Source organism: Columba livia, chromosome 2, assembly GCF_036013475.1.
Source record: "Columba livia isolate bColLiv1 breed racing homer chromosome 2, bColLiv1.pat.W.v2, whole genome shotgun sequence".
Classification (NCBI taxonomy): Eukaryota; Metazoa; Chordata; class Aves; order Columbiformes; family Columbidae; genus Columba; species Columba livia.
Window position 1 is genome coordinate 18,214,535 of NC_088603.1, and position 12,927 is coordinate 18,227,461.

The window sequence follows — 12,927 nt, forward strand, 5'->3', positions numbered from 1 at the left end:
CCCAAGAAGTGCAGCAAGAAAGCAACAGATGGAGGTACAAGTCACCACAGAAGATGCTGCTCAAAGGCACCAAGCACGTCACTAAGCAGCAGAAGCAAAAGCTACAGCATTACTGCACAAAGTAGCAGCTCTAGGCAGGCCAGCAGGTCACAAGTCAACACTTGCAAACCAATCAAGGATACCAAGAGACAACAATCCTGTCAAGCTGCAGTTTCATTGCCACTTCTGATCCATTCAGCATATATAATCCATTCTGTATGTGTTAGAGAGAAATGCTCAGTGCTCAGAAAACAGAGGTGGGTATGAGGCAAAGACAGGACAGTTTTGTGATATTTTTTATTTATTTTTAGCTTCAATAGCATTGAGAGAAACAAACCTATTCTAGAATAACACTTGTATTTGCTATGTATTTACTTCTATAGTCTGCGCTGTAAACTCTCATATGTGCATGTGTATGATGTCTGCACATAACTGTTCTTCATCTATTCTAAACAGACCTTAGTATACTGTCTGAAACTTGGAGTAATTATTAGAATCTTACCACAGTTTGTCAGAGCTGTTAATTGTCAGCAAGAAAAGAGAAAATACTTCCACAAACAAAATATATTGCTTACTTTTATAGCCACTAAGCATAATATGCAATCTTCAAATTTGAAAGTGGAAATTAAGTTATGTACCCTGAATCATTGTTTTCTTTGGATGCTAGACAATTAATATCATTTTAAATTAGAAACATCACATAGTGTTAACACTTATTTATTCTAAAATATCAGTTATTTCTAATATAACAAAAACAATATATCTGAAGTGTAAACTAGTTTAAACAGAATTGCAATATAAAACTTCAGAAATGCTACTTCGAAGATAACTAAGATGAATCCTAGCTCAGATGCATGTTGTTTAAGGTTAATTTTAAACTAAGATGTGTTTGGTCATTTCCCACAACCAGCTCAAAACATCATCCAGACACACTCCTCAACAGCTGCGATTTTCAAGGCTACCATATGAAGAGGGGAAGAAAAGCAAACAAGTTTACAGTGAAAGTATCTTATGACAGGGTCATAAACACAGTGTGCAAATGCCAGGCACATGCCCCAGGTGGCAGGGGCGGAACACAGCCCTGTGACACCAGTATACAGGTGTTTTTTTGCCCTCCTTAGACATGGTTATCTGTGCAACAGCGGAATGCCCACAGTAACACCACAAGGTTTAGTGCAGTATATGCTGATAGAACAACCCCATGGATCCATTTGAAATGCACTTCCATTGCCATTTCAAGTAGAATCAATCAGGTTGGAAAAGCTGAAGCTGGTATTTCAAATGCAAGAGCTGAAACAGCACCACAGCAGGGTACACAGATTCCCCAGTTTCAAAGCTGAGCAAGGCAAGAAGGCATTTGCTCTCCAATCCCTACATGTAATCTGGACAGCGGCAGAACATTTGCACTTTATTTGGGTCAAGTGGACTTCCTCAGAGGAGGCTTACTGGGGTTTTTTTAGAACAAACACTGCAGTTTCATTTACTTTTAGTGTCCTGAACAAACCAATTACTACATTAAAAAAAAAAGGTACTCTACTGAAGTACTAACACATTTTGAATCCAAGATTTGAAATGAAGCACTAAATCTTGCAGTACACATTTAAAAGGAATTATTAAAATTTAGTAGGATTTTTGACCAAATTAATAATATTTGGTTTCCTGTGTTTTCTGAAGTTGTTTATTTTTAATTTTAAAGCAGCTAGAGTAATACCAGCAGGATTTAAATTAACAAAATTACAGACAGGAAAAAGAACTGTAGTCAGACGCAAGCTCCTTCGCTAGTAAGAGGTTTTTGTTGTATTCATCACTAAACACGTAAAAAGTTCAATATCAAGATAGCGGCCTAGGAGAAAAGCAAGTATATTCGGAGTAGAACTTATGTTTTCCCTCCTTGATGTTAATCTCATTATAACAATACATTATTTACTGTCAATCTGGATTAAAGTATAATTGTAATCTTTAAACTGGAAAGGCCACCTAGAAGAGCTTCAGTGAAAAGGATTAGTTAATAAAACACAAGCAACTTTAATTCTGAATGTTTACTTTAGTTAATGCAGCAATTCTTGCTTAATACAGTAACTACAGTGGTTTACAAGTTACACATCTATTCCACAAAAGACAATTACTCAATTCTAACTGACTGCAACTGTAACATACAAGAAATATTTTCATGACAAGTACAGAAAATGCAGGTTGCTTAGTTCTTGAAAAATCAATTAAGTTTACCTATTTGATTACACTCATGAGATTGATTACAGTCATGAGAGTGAGACACTTGCTCCTGAAGTCCTCCTGGAGGACTGTTTTTTTCCCTTTCCAATACAAGGATCGCTTATCTCAACTCTGAGAACTGAGGCAGTTTGCAGTAACTCTGCCTTTCTGTGTTGTACTTTTAAGTTCCGCTGTTTTCCCGACTTTCCCCTTTACCATTATTTCAATAATTCACCTTCTTCAGCTCTGCCATTTAAGCATATCAGCTAGTGCTCTCATGTTTCTCTGAAAACAACCCAAATTCTATAGCTTTGGAAGGAACTACATAATTTTATTCTCCCCACAGGCCAAACAGCATAGTAGTGAAATATAACAGTTCACATAAGGAATAACTCATTCGGAGCTTTGACAGCAGTAGTCGGCAAGAACCTCCTCGTGTTCCCTAATTTATTTCCAGAACATTTGTTTTAGAGGATCACTTCCATAGTAAACTTACCTTTTTCATTTCTTCAACATAAGCTATCATGGCTTCTTCTTTGGACATGTCTCCCAACGCACTCCAAGCATCCCTAGGAAAGAAAGCCACACGCATCTTCAGTATCTTCAAGGCCTACTGCACTTTTTCAGCCTGGCCTTAAGTAGGTCAGTTACATAATGCCCGAAGTTTCTGTGATACAAGTAAAACGCAACAACAACTCACAACTATTTTCTCCATTTGAAGTTCAAATATATAATTTGCTAGGATAATCACACAGTGGTACATCAACAAAGAAGCAACAAGCTGAACAGGCTGGGGGCTGAAGAGTTCCCCACTGACCAGCTATGATCTTGTACCTGTTCAGTTGTTAACAAGCCCAAATAAGAGACACACACATTTCCTCTTTGATTAGGGTGGGTTTTTTAAGACCCTCTGCTGCAGAAAAAGAACAGGCACAGACACTTCAGCCAGCACCTGCAAACAGTTGTCAGCAAGTTAGAACTAGTTACGAGAAGAATCTGTCCTTTTAGAGTTTAGCAATTGGGGAAGGACAGATCAATCTAGTAGGCAAGTAGTTTAATCATCAGCCCCAGTTACCACAGCAGCTACTTATGACCTTAAAAAAAAAAACTCCCCCTCTCCAACTCAGAAAACTCCAATCAAATTTATAAGTACTGCACAAGGAATCTGTCACAACACAGACTGGAATAAAACATTTCCTTACTCAGACTTGCACGTGATTTGACACCGTCCCTTCCCCTTGACAGAGTATTTGTCCCACTTTGAGCAAAACCCTAAGGTTGGTGGCTCACATTCAGCTACAACCAACCAGGAGAGTGGAAGCCTGCCGCCCTAGTCCTCTGCAAGGACACCCCCTCCACTTCCACCCTGACTTGGGGAAACTGGGGAGGGAGGAAAAACAAACAAACAAAAAGTCAAGGAATAATTTAACAGATCCCAAGAAGACCATGAGCATGAAGGCAGCAATAATACTTGTTCTTCCGGACAAATCATTATTAAAATAAGCAAAGCACTCATATGGATTTTCAAACAGATCTCAGTAACATGGTGAATCACAAGTCTTCCCAACACAAGGAAAATACAGACAGTGGGAAGCTCTGTCACTGAGCAGACAAACCAGAAAGGCACGTAAACCAGATCTCTCCTCAAGAGCTGGAAGCTATATCAACAGCTGTCAATAAGCACTAATTTACTTCAGGCTCACATCATCCATGAGAACTTGAGAAGAATTCCAGACACGTCCACACCACTAATTCTGCATAGCACCTACGATTCCATTCTGCAACATAGGACAAACACTGCAGAGGTACCATGATGGTACTTGCCCAAGAAAAACCTGCCCACCTGCAGAATCTGAGGGAAAGTTTTCACCTGCAATTCTGAGAAGTTACAAATTATCTGAGCTAGAAAGCTGGAACAGAGGACAGAAAAAAAAATCTAGCATCAAAGGTTGTGAATGTTCCTTTTTCCAGAAGAGAAATAAACTCATTAAACTTTTTCTTCAAGCAGCACTCTTCTAAAGATCTTCACTCCAAGCATACAAAACCAAAATAAACCAAAACAACAACTCATTGAAAGTTACCATTTATATCTGCCAATTGGATCCCAAAATCCAGGTCGCGGAATGTTACAGGGTCCTTGAGTTGCTTGCTTATAAAAGCTATAGAACTTGAGCATCATTTCATTCGTTGGCTGGAATGAACCTATTGAAAGCATTTTAAAACACAATTAAATTGTAATCATTAACAGTAGCAAGTATTTTACAAGTTCGGTATTTCTGTGAGAAAACTGCCTGTAGTTTGTTACAGCCTGATTCACAGCAGTACAATTTAAGTCAGTGGAGAACATCTTTACTTTATCTACCATGAACCAGCACCATTGACAACGTTTACTCTACAAACAGCAAGTTTCAGATTGAGTTTAAGGGACTACAACCTTTACTACTTCAAAGGTCAGACTCCACAATTCCAATTAAAAGAAAAGTAACATAAAGGTCCTTTCCAATCCCCAACATTCTGTGAAAGCAAGAACCCTTTCACTCGGTTTAAAGGGATAGTTTCAATTCCCAGTAAACAAAATATCTTGCAAGTCACTTTACCCAAAACACAGCTTTCCACGTTGATTTTGTTTACTTCGGGTACTTGACAGCACTTTCAATAACAGTTTCACTTTTTCTCTTCTATCTTGTGGAACACAGTTTTGTAGAGGTAAGAAATGTAAATACAAAACTGTAACGGCTGGCAGGGAAGGTTCATAGCCAATCCATTAAATCAAACACTTCGAGGTTCAGTTCTAGTCATTAGGAAAAGTATACTGTGACCTTTATGTTAGCATCTCAACAAACCCAGTTTTACTACACTGGAATGAATTATATACGTAATAACCAACATTTTTTTCTTACTCTTATCAAAACAGAGGTCAGATACTTTTTTTTCTTCTGTTAGCTCTCTCAGCAGCAGCAACTCCTGTCGGCAGCTCCGAAGCCGCCAGGTCGCTTCCAGGGTTTTGGGGAGGCCGAGGCCCTTCCCCAGCGCGGCCGGGGGTGCTGACCGGCCCCTCCTCCCGGCGCCTGAGGGAGGACCTTCTGTCGTGGCCCTGAAGCCCCGAACCCCCGTTTCTTCGGGCGAGGAGGTGGCACCACTAAGACCGCGGTTTCCAAGCGGTTCTCCAGCTTTCGCCTGCTGCCGAGCACCCAGCCCGGGGCGGCCCTGCTGCCCCGGCCCGCTGCGCCGCCGCCCATGCCTGGGGCCGCTCGCCCCGGAGGCAGCGGCAGGAAAGGGGCCTCGTCACCCCTGGCTCCCGGCCCTGCCCACCCCGCAGGTGCCGGCCAGGCAGCCAGGCCCCGGCCGATGCCTCCGGCCTTCCCCTCGCCGCGCCCCAGGCCGCACTCACCATTTTTGGGCAGGCTCTGGATCACCTTCACGGCCGCCTCGAACCTGGTGGCGTGCACGGAGTCGGTCTCCGCCATGTCCCCGTCCCGTCCCCGCACCGCCCGCCGCCTCCTGCTCGGCCACCGGGCCGCGTCCGGCGGGGCGGGTTCAACTCAGCCTCCCTCGTCGCGGCGCCTGCAGCCGACTGCACGGGAGAGGGGCTGAGACGGGCTGAAACGCGCCGGGCCACCCGCAGCCACCCCCGGCGGTAGCAGGGCGGGGTGCCGGCCCCCGGGGTGCCCAGCCCCTGCCCCGCCCGGCGGCGACCTCCGCCTCGATCCCCCCAGCCCTCCAGCACAGCCCGCCCAGCACCTCGGACCGGCCTCACGCCACAGGCCGAGCGGGGCCCGCAATGCCCCCGCCCAGCCGGCAGCCCACCTTCGCTCCGGCTTCAGGCGCCCATGTTGTCTTCCACAGCGGCGCCCGTCTCGTCCCGCCCCTCGCCCCGCCCTGGGGCCGCCAGGAGCACGCCGGGAAACGGAGTCCGCCCGGCGCGCCCCTCGGCCGCCTTGCTGGGCCCTCACAGGTGTCCCCGCCACCGCTCAGCGCCTTCTCCTCCTCCTCCGCCTGCTGCGAGCGGTAGGAAATAGCGGCCATGCTAAAGCATCGTTCGCCACAAACGTGTCTGAGCTGAGGGCGAGGAGGAGCCGCTGGGCCGGCCTGTCCCTTCACATCTCCCAGCGCTGCTCTGGGTGGCCAGTTCAGTGCTTGGGCCTGAGAAGCTGCTGAAGTGCACATCCCGGGGAGTTTCTCCCGTGTGGACTGAGGAAACGGTTCTCTCAGTTTTTCTTTCCGCCCCCTCCTTTTTTATTTCTCTCTGCTTTCCTCCTCTCCTTATCTTTCTCTTCCCTGCTTGTATTGCTACAATTGCATGATAATGAAGATTTCAGAACATGCCAAATTTTGCCCGTTTTACAGACCTCGGTTATCCTCAGGAGATCCCCAGCACTGCAGCAATCTGCTTTGCTGTTCCTCCCCTCCTCACAGCCGTCCTGCTGCCCACGCCTGCTTCCACGTAATTCACCTAAATTACCGCTGTAGTCACACATTTTTATAACAGCTCTAATGACTTCTATTTGCATTAAAACTCTAGGCATGACATTTTAAAAGCCTGGCACCCGGGGAGTGACTATTTCCATGGAGTTTGGAGACGAGGTGAATACCAGTACAGAACCACCAGCCTGCGTGGTAGCTAAATAAATGAATGGCCTTATTCAAAAGCACTGTGCGCCCAGCGCTCTACGAAGTCAAACAAAAGTATGCTAAACCAACTGCTTTTGTAGCAAGTGGAATAATTTACCCAGTGAGCAACAGGATGAATTAATAGCCCCTTTGAATAGAATTGAGTACAAACTCTTGGCATTCAGTTCAGCTCGTTTATCTAGTACACAATATATGTTTTAGATTCCTCTGAAGGCAGTTGTCTGCTCAGAGTATATGCCCTCTGGTGGGAAAGAAAAGCTCCAGAGAGGGGGAATTAGAGGAGATCAGCCCCTGCTTTGCTGAGCTGGTACATTCCACAAGCTCAGCAACCAGCGGAGCAGGGAGAGCGTTGCTGGAGAGAAGCTGACAATTCCAGAGGTGTTCAAACGTGATTCCCTGCACCGGGCAAATGATGAACCTGTGTTGTGAACACCACTGCTCCACTCATGTGAATGCTACACATGAATTTCTCTGAATTTTCCATTCTGAGTGCTCGATTTCTAAATCTCTTGTGAGCTACGTAGTAAGATCTATCATCTTTTTTTTTTTTTTAATCCATGAAGGTAGAAATGACAAGCTCAGATCAAAGGGAAGTGTTTGTCTGAAGATAAGTGGGTCTCTATAAATATGAATTCTTGGAGCATGCAAGGAGTTAATTGCAAAAAAAAGTAATAAAAACATTAAGGACATCTTGTGAGGCCAGCTGATATGTGAATTCTATTTACCTGAGAAAATCAATACTGACATATGCCATTTTAATTGATTTAAGAGAAATGCAGTCTGCATTTTTATAATGAATGTTGCCAGACTTTCACTGGAAGGAGGCTTTAAAAGAGATGTAAGTGACAACCTATTTAACGGCTGTGTGCAGAAACAGAAGCTTCCCTCTTTGCACTGAAGATGTGTGAGATCTGCAGATCCAGAATGAGGCGCTTGAAATAACCCAAAATAGTCAGTACCATCATGCCCTGAGACAAGGATGGAATAGGAAATGAGAAACAAATTTTAAGCACTGGTGAGCGTGTGTGAACTTCGCACAAATGACTATTTAATTTAAATGCTCATACATAATACTAATTAGCATTGCTATTAGCTGTCCCTGTGCATGCGTTTTGCATTCTCATTGCAGTGACTTCCATGTAGGGTTAACAATAACCAAATGTGCAGTACAGGTAATAAAGCAGATCCTCTCATCTGTTGCAGACATACAGGAATGGATCTGCAGCTTCATCTCAAGCTGAGGATCTGGACTCCATTCTGTAGGGAACAAATTTATATGATGTTTCTCTGTCATCTGCTGACTACCTATTGAGAATGACCACACACTTGTAAAATCTAATTGTAAACTGTGTTGAACTGTGCTGTGTTTCTATTGCTCTGCAAGAGCAGCCTCCAAAGCAATCGTAAGTATGACAAGTTCTTATTCTTTTTCTTGATCCAATGTGTGAGAAGCTGAACGTTGGGAACTGTGATAGAAAGACTGGCCAGTGATGCCCCTCCGCTGAGGTGTGAGAGAGAGGAGGCCATGGTACTTTGCTACCAGTGTGATCTGGCAGCAGGCACAATGTGTGACACTTCACATATCTCAGTGCTTTGCTGTTCTCACACTTCACTTGGTATTTCACAAACTACTTATGGAGAACCTGTGAATTGCTAATACGAGGCATTCCTGGCAATGTTGACACTTAAAAACCTTGCATGAAAGCATGCTGTTGTGGTCCCTGGAGTAGTACACTTAGGGCATGTTTGGAGAAAAGGCAGACAAGCATGATGCTGAGCATAACCTTGGACCTGTCCTTCACGGATGGATTAGGGACGGTTGTCAAGTCCAGTGGTGTTATGGCACAGGACGGTCTATGAAAGTCTGATGTACCGAGCTGCCTTACAATCCTCATTTTGTGCTCTGTTTAAGCTGCCACTGTCCCTTCAGGTTGTTCTCATTGTGTCCCAGGTCTGCCTTAGTTTTCTAGCAGTTATGTCCAGTGCCAAGCTACGCCCCAGTCCGGCTTGAAGAGCACCTTCATTTTACTTGAGGGACACAGGAGTCAGTTAAATTATGCAAGTGAAAAGCAGAAACTGGAGCCAATTATGCCTATTGCTCCCTCAAGGGTCTGAATCATAGGACTGTATTTTACAGAAGTATTTTTAAATGGTTCTTAAGAAAGTAGACCATAGTCTCATATGCATTATGAGCAAGTTCTGTAAGCTACCAGATCCAAGAGCATGTAATTTTAGCAAAGCTTACTTTTTGAAGTATATAATCCAGCGGGGAGGGAGAATGAATTATTTAAACCTAATAGTCATAATTATGAAGAACTAAATTAGCATTACAATTTCTAAGTCAAATCTACATGCTGATGAAGAATGGAAAGTTGTTGTCTAAGAAGGGTAGAGCTTTTCATAAGAAGTAGTTTTCTACATTGTTTACAGAAGAAAGGCTAAGGTATCAAGTGACATTTACTTATAGGATTTTTTAATGAAATTATGAAGGATATTTGTGTCCAAATCAACAGCTCTGGAGAAAGAGAACTATTTGTCTACCATGAATACAGCAAAAACAGTAGCTGAAATTTATCTGCCTATGTAGGCCAATCCCTGTTCTTCAGGAAAAGCCCTTTGGGCAAAGGACCAGTTTGACAAAAGCAAGAATGCTTTTGGGGGTGGAAGTTCCCTTGTGAGGTTCAGATACACCCCTTAATAACTCAACTAGAAATACCAATTCATTTCACAGTTGGGGATTAAGTAATGGAATTATTTTTAACCACTATTAACAGCAGCTGCTTTGCCTAAGGATCAGGCTCTATGTTATCAAAGGCATTAAAGGCAATATATCCCGTTTCAAATCTATCTTGAGCTGTTCAGGTATCTCAGGTCTTTCAGTAATCAATATTTTGAGCTGCATTTTTGTCTCCCCCCATGCCTCCCCACTTCTCACATATTCCAAAAAAGAAGATGCAGTAACAAAAGTATAAGTTGAGATCCATTTCATACGATGCTTTTTGAAGAACAAAATACGACCACACTTTCAAAGACATTTAGCAGCATTTGACTTTGCATTGAACTATATAATACTTATGAAGTCAAAACCTCTTACAGGTTTATATTAATATATTTGCAGGTCGAAAGTGTAATGCAGTGCCATATTGTGTCTTAAGCCTCTCTTTTTTTCTCCAAGCTTTCTACTCATTTATTTTATGAAATTTTTAATAAAGTTCTGTTTTTCTTATTGCCTCAAGGTATTATTCTTGTAGAGCCAGCAGATAGTTATAACAGAATTGTCCAGATTTAGCATATTCTAGAAAGAACATTGTAAAAATCCTGTTCTCTTGCACAGCCATGAAATGAGCTTTGAAAAGTATGTAGTTTCATCTTGCAGCAATGACAAACTGTGTCATATTATAAACAAGAGCAGCAGACAGCTCATAACAAATACTTGTTCTTTTCCCTTCAGTAAAAAATACAGTATCTGGAGGTCAAATTGTGCTGTCACTTACAGTGATCTAAATTTGGATTTACTTGGCTGATTTGGGGATATTTATGGTGTTACACATTTTCATAATGCAAATGAACAGAATTTGACTCTGAAAAATCTAACTGTCTTGTATATTATTTCTGTTTTGACATTTGTACTTCTTATCTTCACAACTACCGCTGCTAAAGTTTTAGAAGCCTATCCTTGTGTAATTTGCCTCTTGGGAATAGCAAACAAAATACTGTGACTGTATCATATTAATGTGCTTATGCAATGGTGTATTTATAGCCAGACAGCTCTTGTGATTTTTCTTTTTCATATCTGTCAGGGAAAAAAACAAAACACTCTTAGTTGATGTGTGCTCTTTTAAAATTCTAGCAAAGGAAGGTTATCATTCTTTCTAGCAAATCTGAAAAATGACTTAGAATCATAAAATCATTTTGGTTGGAAGAGACCCTCAGGATCGAGTTAGGACCTAAGCTAACTCTTGCACTAAGCCATGTCCCTAAGAACCTTAAACTTTGTAGAAATGTTTTCATGACACACGTTTGCCAGTGTGCAAAACCTGGAATATAACTGGGAAAGATAGCTGAACTGTTTTCAGGCCCACATCTGTCGTTTGGGATATTTATTCAGGTAGAAAATATACCACTGTGGTTTTAGTTAATGGGTTTCAACAATGTAATCTAACAGATTAAGGGTGAAATGCTGGAGTGCGTCCTCCAACAAACAAGCTGTCAGGATTTAAGACTGAGTTTAATTTGGTCTCTCAGCACAGGACCACCACTATTACTATTCCCGTTGTCACCCATCTCTGTTGCTGTAGGAGCCCTAGTGAAAAATCCAACTTCCTTAGAAGTCAGTGCCAGCTGGACACTTTTTCCAGCTATAAATCATGGCTTTCTCACTCTCATATGCAGGTCAGGTCTGGTACTGGACATTATCCAAGGAAGTTTATCTGGGAAGCTTTATTGGGAAAGAAATCTGACATTCAGGAACTGTTTCAGTTTATAGCATTAGATCACTTCTGCTCAGCTGAGGTGAAGCAGCCATCTTTGCTTCAGAGTTTTGGGGTGATAAGGCCTGTCTGCTTCACTGAGGTGAGGGAGACAGGTGAGCTACAGCAAAGTACAGCATCTCAAGACCGGAGCCTTCTTGGTTTTCCCATTTAAAACAGGCAATTAATTCTTAGCCAGGGAATTCTTAAGCAGAAAATTATTGGATGAATAAATTAGATGGATTAAAATTTAGGAAATGACGTGTTTGAAGTGGTTGGTTTTTTTCACTTTCCTTTGCACTAAACTGTTCTGGTTACTATAACATATGTTCTGCATGAGAAGTTTAATATCAAAGCTTCTGTAAATGCTGGAAAGGTTAAAGAGGAAAGACAGCTGTCAGTTCTTGTTCTCCAAAAAGTAGAAAAAAAAAATCAAAGAACCTGCTGAATAGTTTTCTAAGTAAATTACCACTCATTTCTAAGAAAAAACCCAAGAAACAGAGACAATTGAGCTGTATGAAATAAAAATTACTACTGAATCCACAGAAGTATTTGAATGCACCTAAACAGAGAGGTTAATGGTCAAGTCACTCTGCCACAGGTAAAGATATAAATGCAGCCCTAAACTAAATGGAAAGCTGAGCAGCCGGGTCACTGTGACAACAGTGATGTTGGAGTCTGTTTGTCCCCCTGAGTGATCTAATAGAGGGTAGAGGGCAGTTTTGGGAGGCATTACAGATAGATCACTTGAAAACATCCTGAAAACAAAAGTTAATATTACAAATTTGCCATAAAACAAAAAGACATCACCCCCCCCCCAAAAAAAAACAACCAAAACCAAAACCACAAACAAACAAACAAACAAACAAAAAACCAAAAAAACAGAAAACCAAAATGTGCCCTATTTCTTCTATTTGTTTGCCTAGCTTTTATTATCAGTTTTTAATCTTTCTGTAGCTTTGTTTGCTGGATTAGAGAGGTCACTATTATCCCCCTGAAGGGTTCTCAAATAATCCTATGAATCCTTATAAATAGAAATCAAGCAACCTCTTGATTTCTTTTCTTTCAAATTGAATTAACTGATGCTTCCACTCCAGTTAATTCCTTCTTTCATTCTGATGTCTTTCCAATATTTTAACATCTTTCTTGAGTCATAGATACTGCTGCCAGGTACACTGCTGCAGTAGTACTTGTATTAATGTCAGAGGCAATAAAACACTGAAGTACCACCGCCTCCAAACTCAACATTCTCATTTGTATGCCCAGAATTCATTGGCCTTTTAGATGCAGAGGTGGACGAAGGGCTCAAAGCACAGAATCCTCTTACCCTGCTGTAGCTGAGGACCCATGTTATAGGTATGTACTCTTAAAGCTTTTGTTCAGAAGGATGGAACAGTATTTTGTGGTATTCAGTCATGCTGGTTTTGCAACGAGTTTATCAGATTACTCTATCATGTCAGTCAGTTCTTTTAATTATTTGTCACTCTCCTAATCACTGTGCTTTCTTCAAATTTTATCAGCAGTGATTTTAGTGATTTGATTGTTTTTTTGTAGGTTGTTCAAAATAAGTAAACCA

General features: G+C 42.0%; 1 protein-coding gene across 3 annotated transcripts in view; it reads right to left on the minus strand.

The window, feature by feature from the left end:
* The window catches only part of ACBD5 (acyl-CoA binding domain containing 5), a 31,872-nt gene extending 25,255 nt beyond the window's left edge, over positions 1 to 6,617 (minus strand). For 2 of the 3 annotated variants that reach the window (XM_065050701.1, XM_065050699.1), the window contains exons 1-4: positions 6,058 to 6,185; positions 5,642 to 5,824; positions 4,332 to 4,452; positions 2,747 to 2,819 (exon numbers count right to left, since the gene is read on the minus strand). In XM_065050701.1, the coding sequence (XP_064906773.1) occupies positions 2,747 to 2,819; positions 4,332 to 4,452; positions 5,642 to 5,717 (270 nt within the window). In that variant the 5' untranslated portion in view covers positions 5,718 to 5,824; positions 6,058 to 6,185. Of the gene's footprint in view, positions 1 to 2,746; positions 2,820 to 4,331; positions 4,453 to 5,641; positions 5,825 to 6,057; positions 6,186 to 6,599 lie in introns of those variants that run through there. The other variant, XM_065050700.1, reaches the window with a different exon arrangement.
* Between the last annotated feature and the right edge of the window lie 6,310 nt (positions 6,618 to 12,927).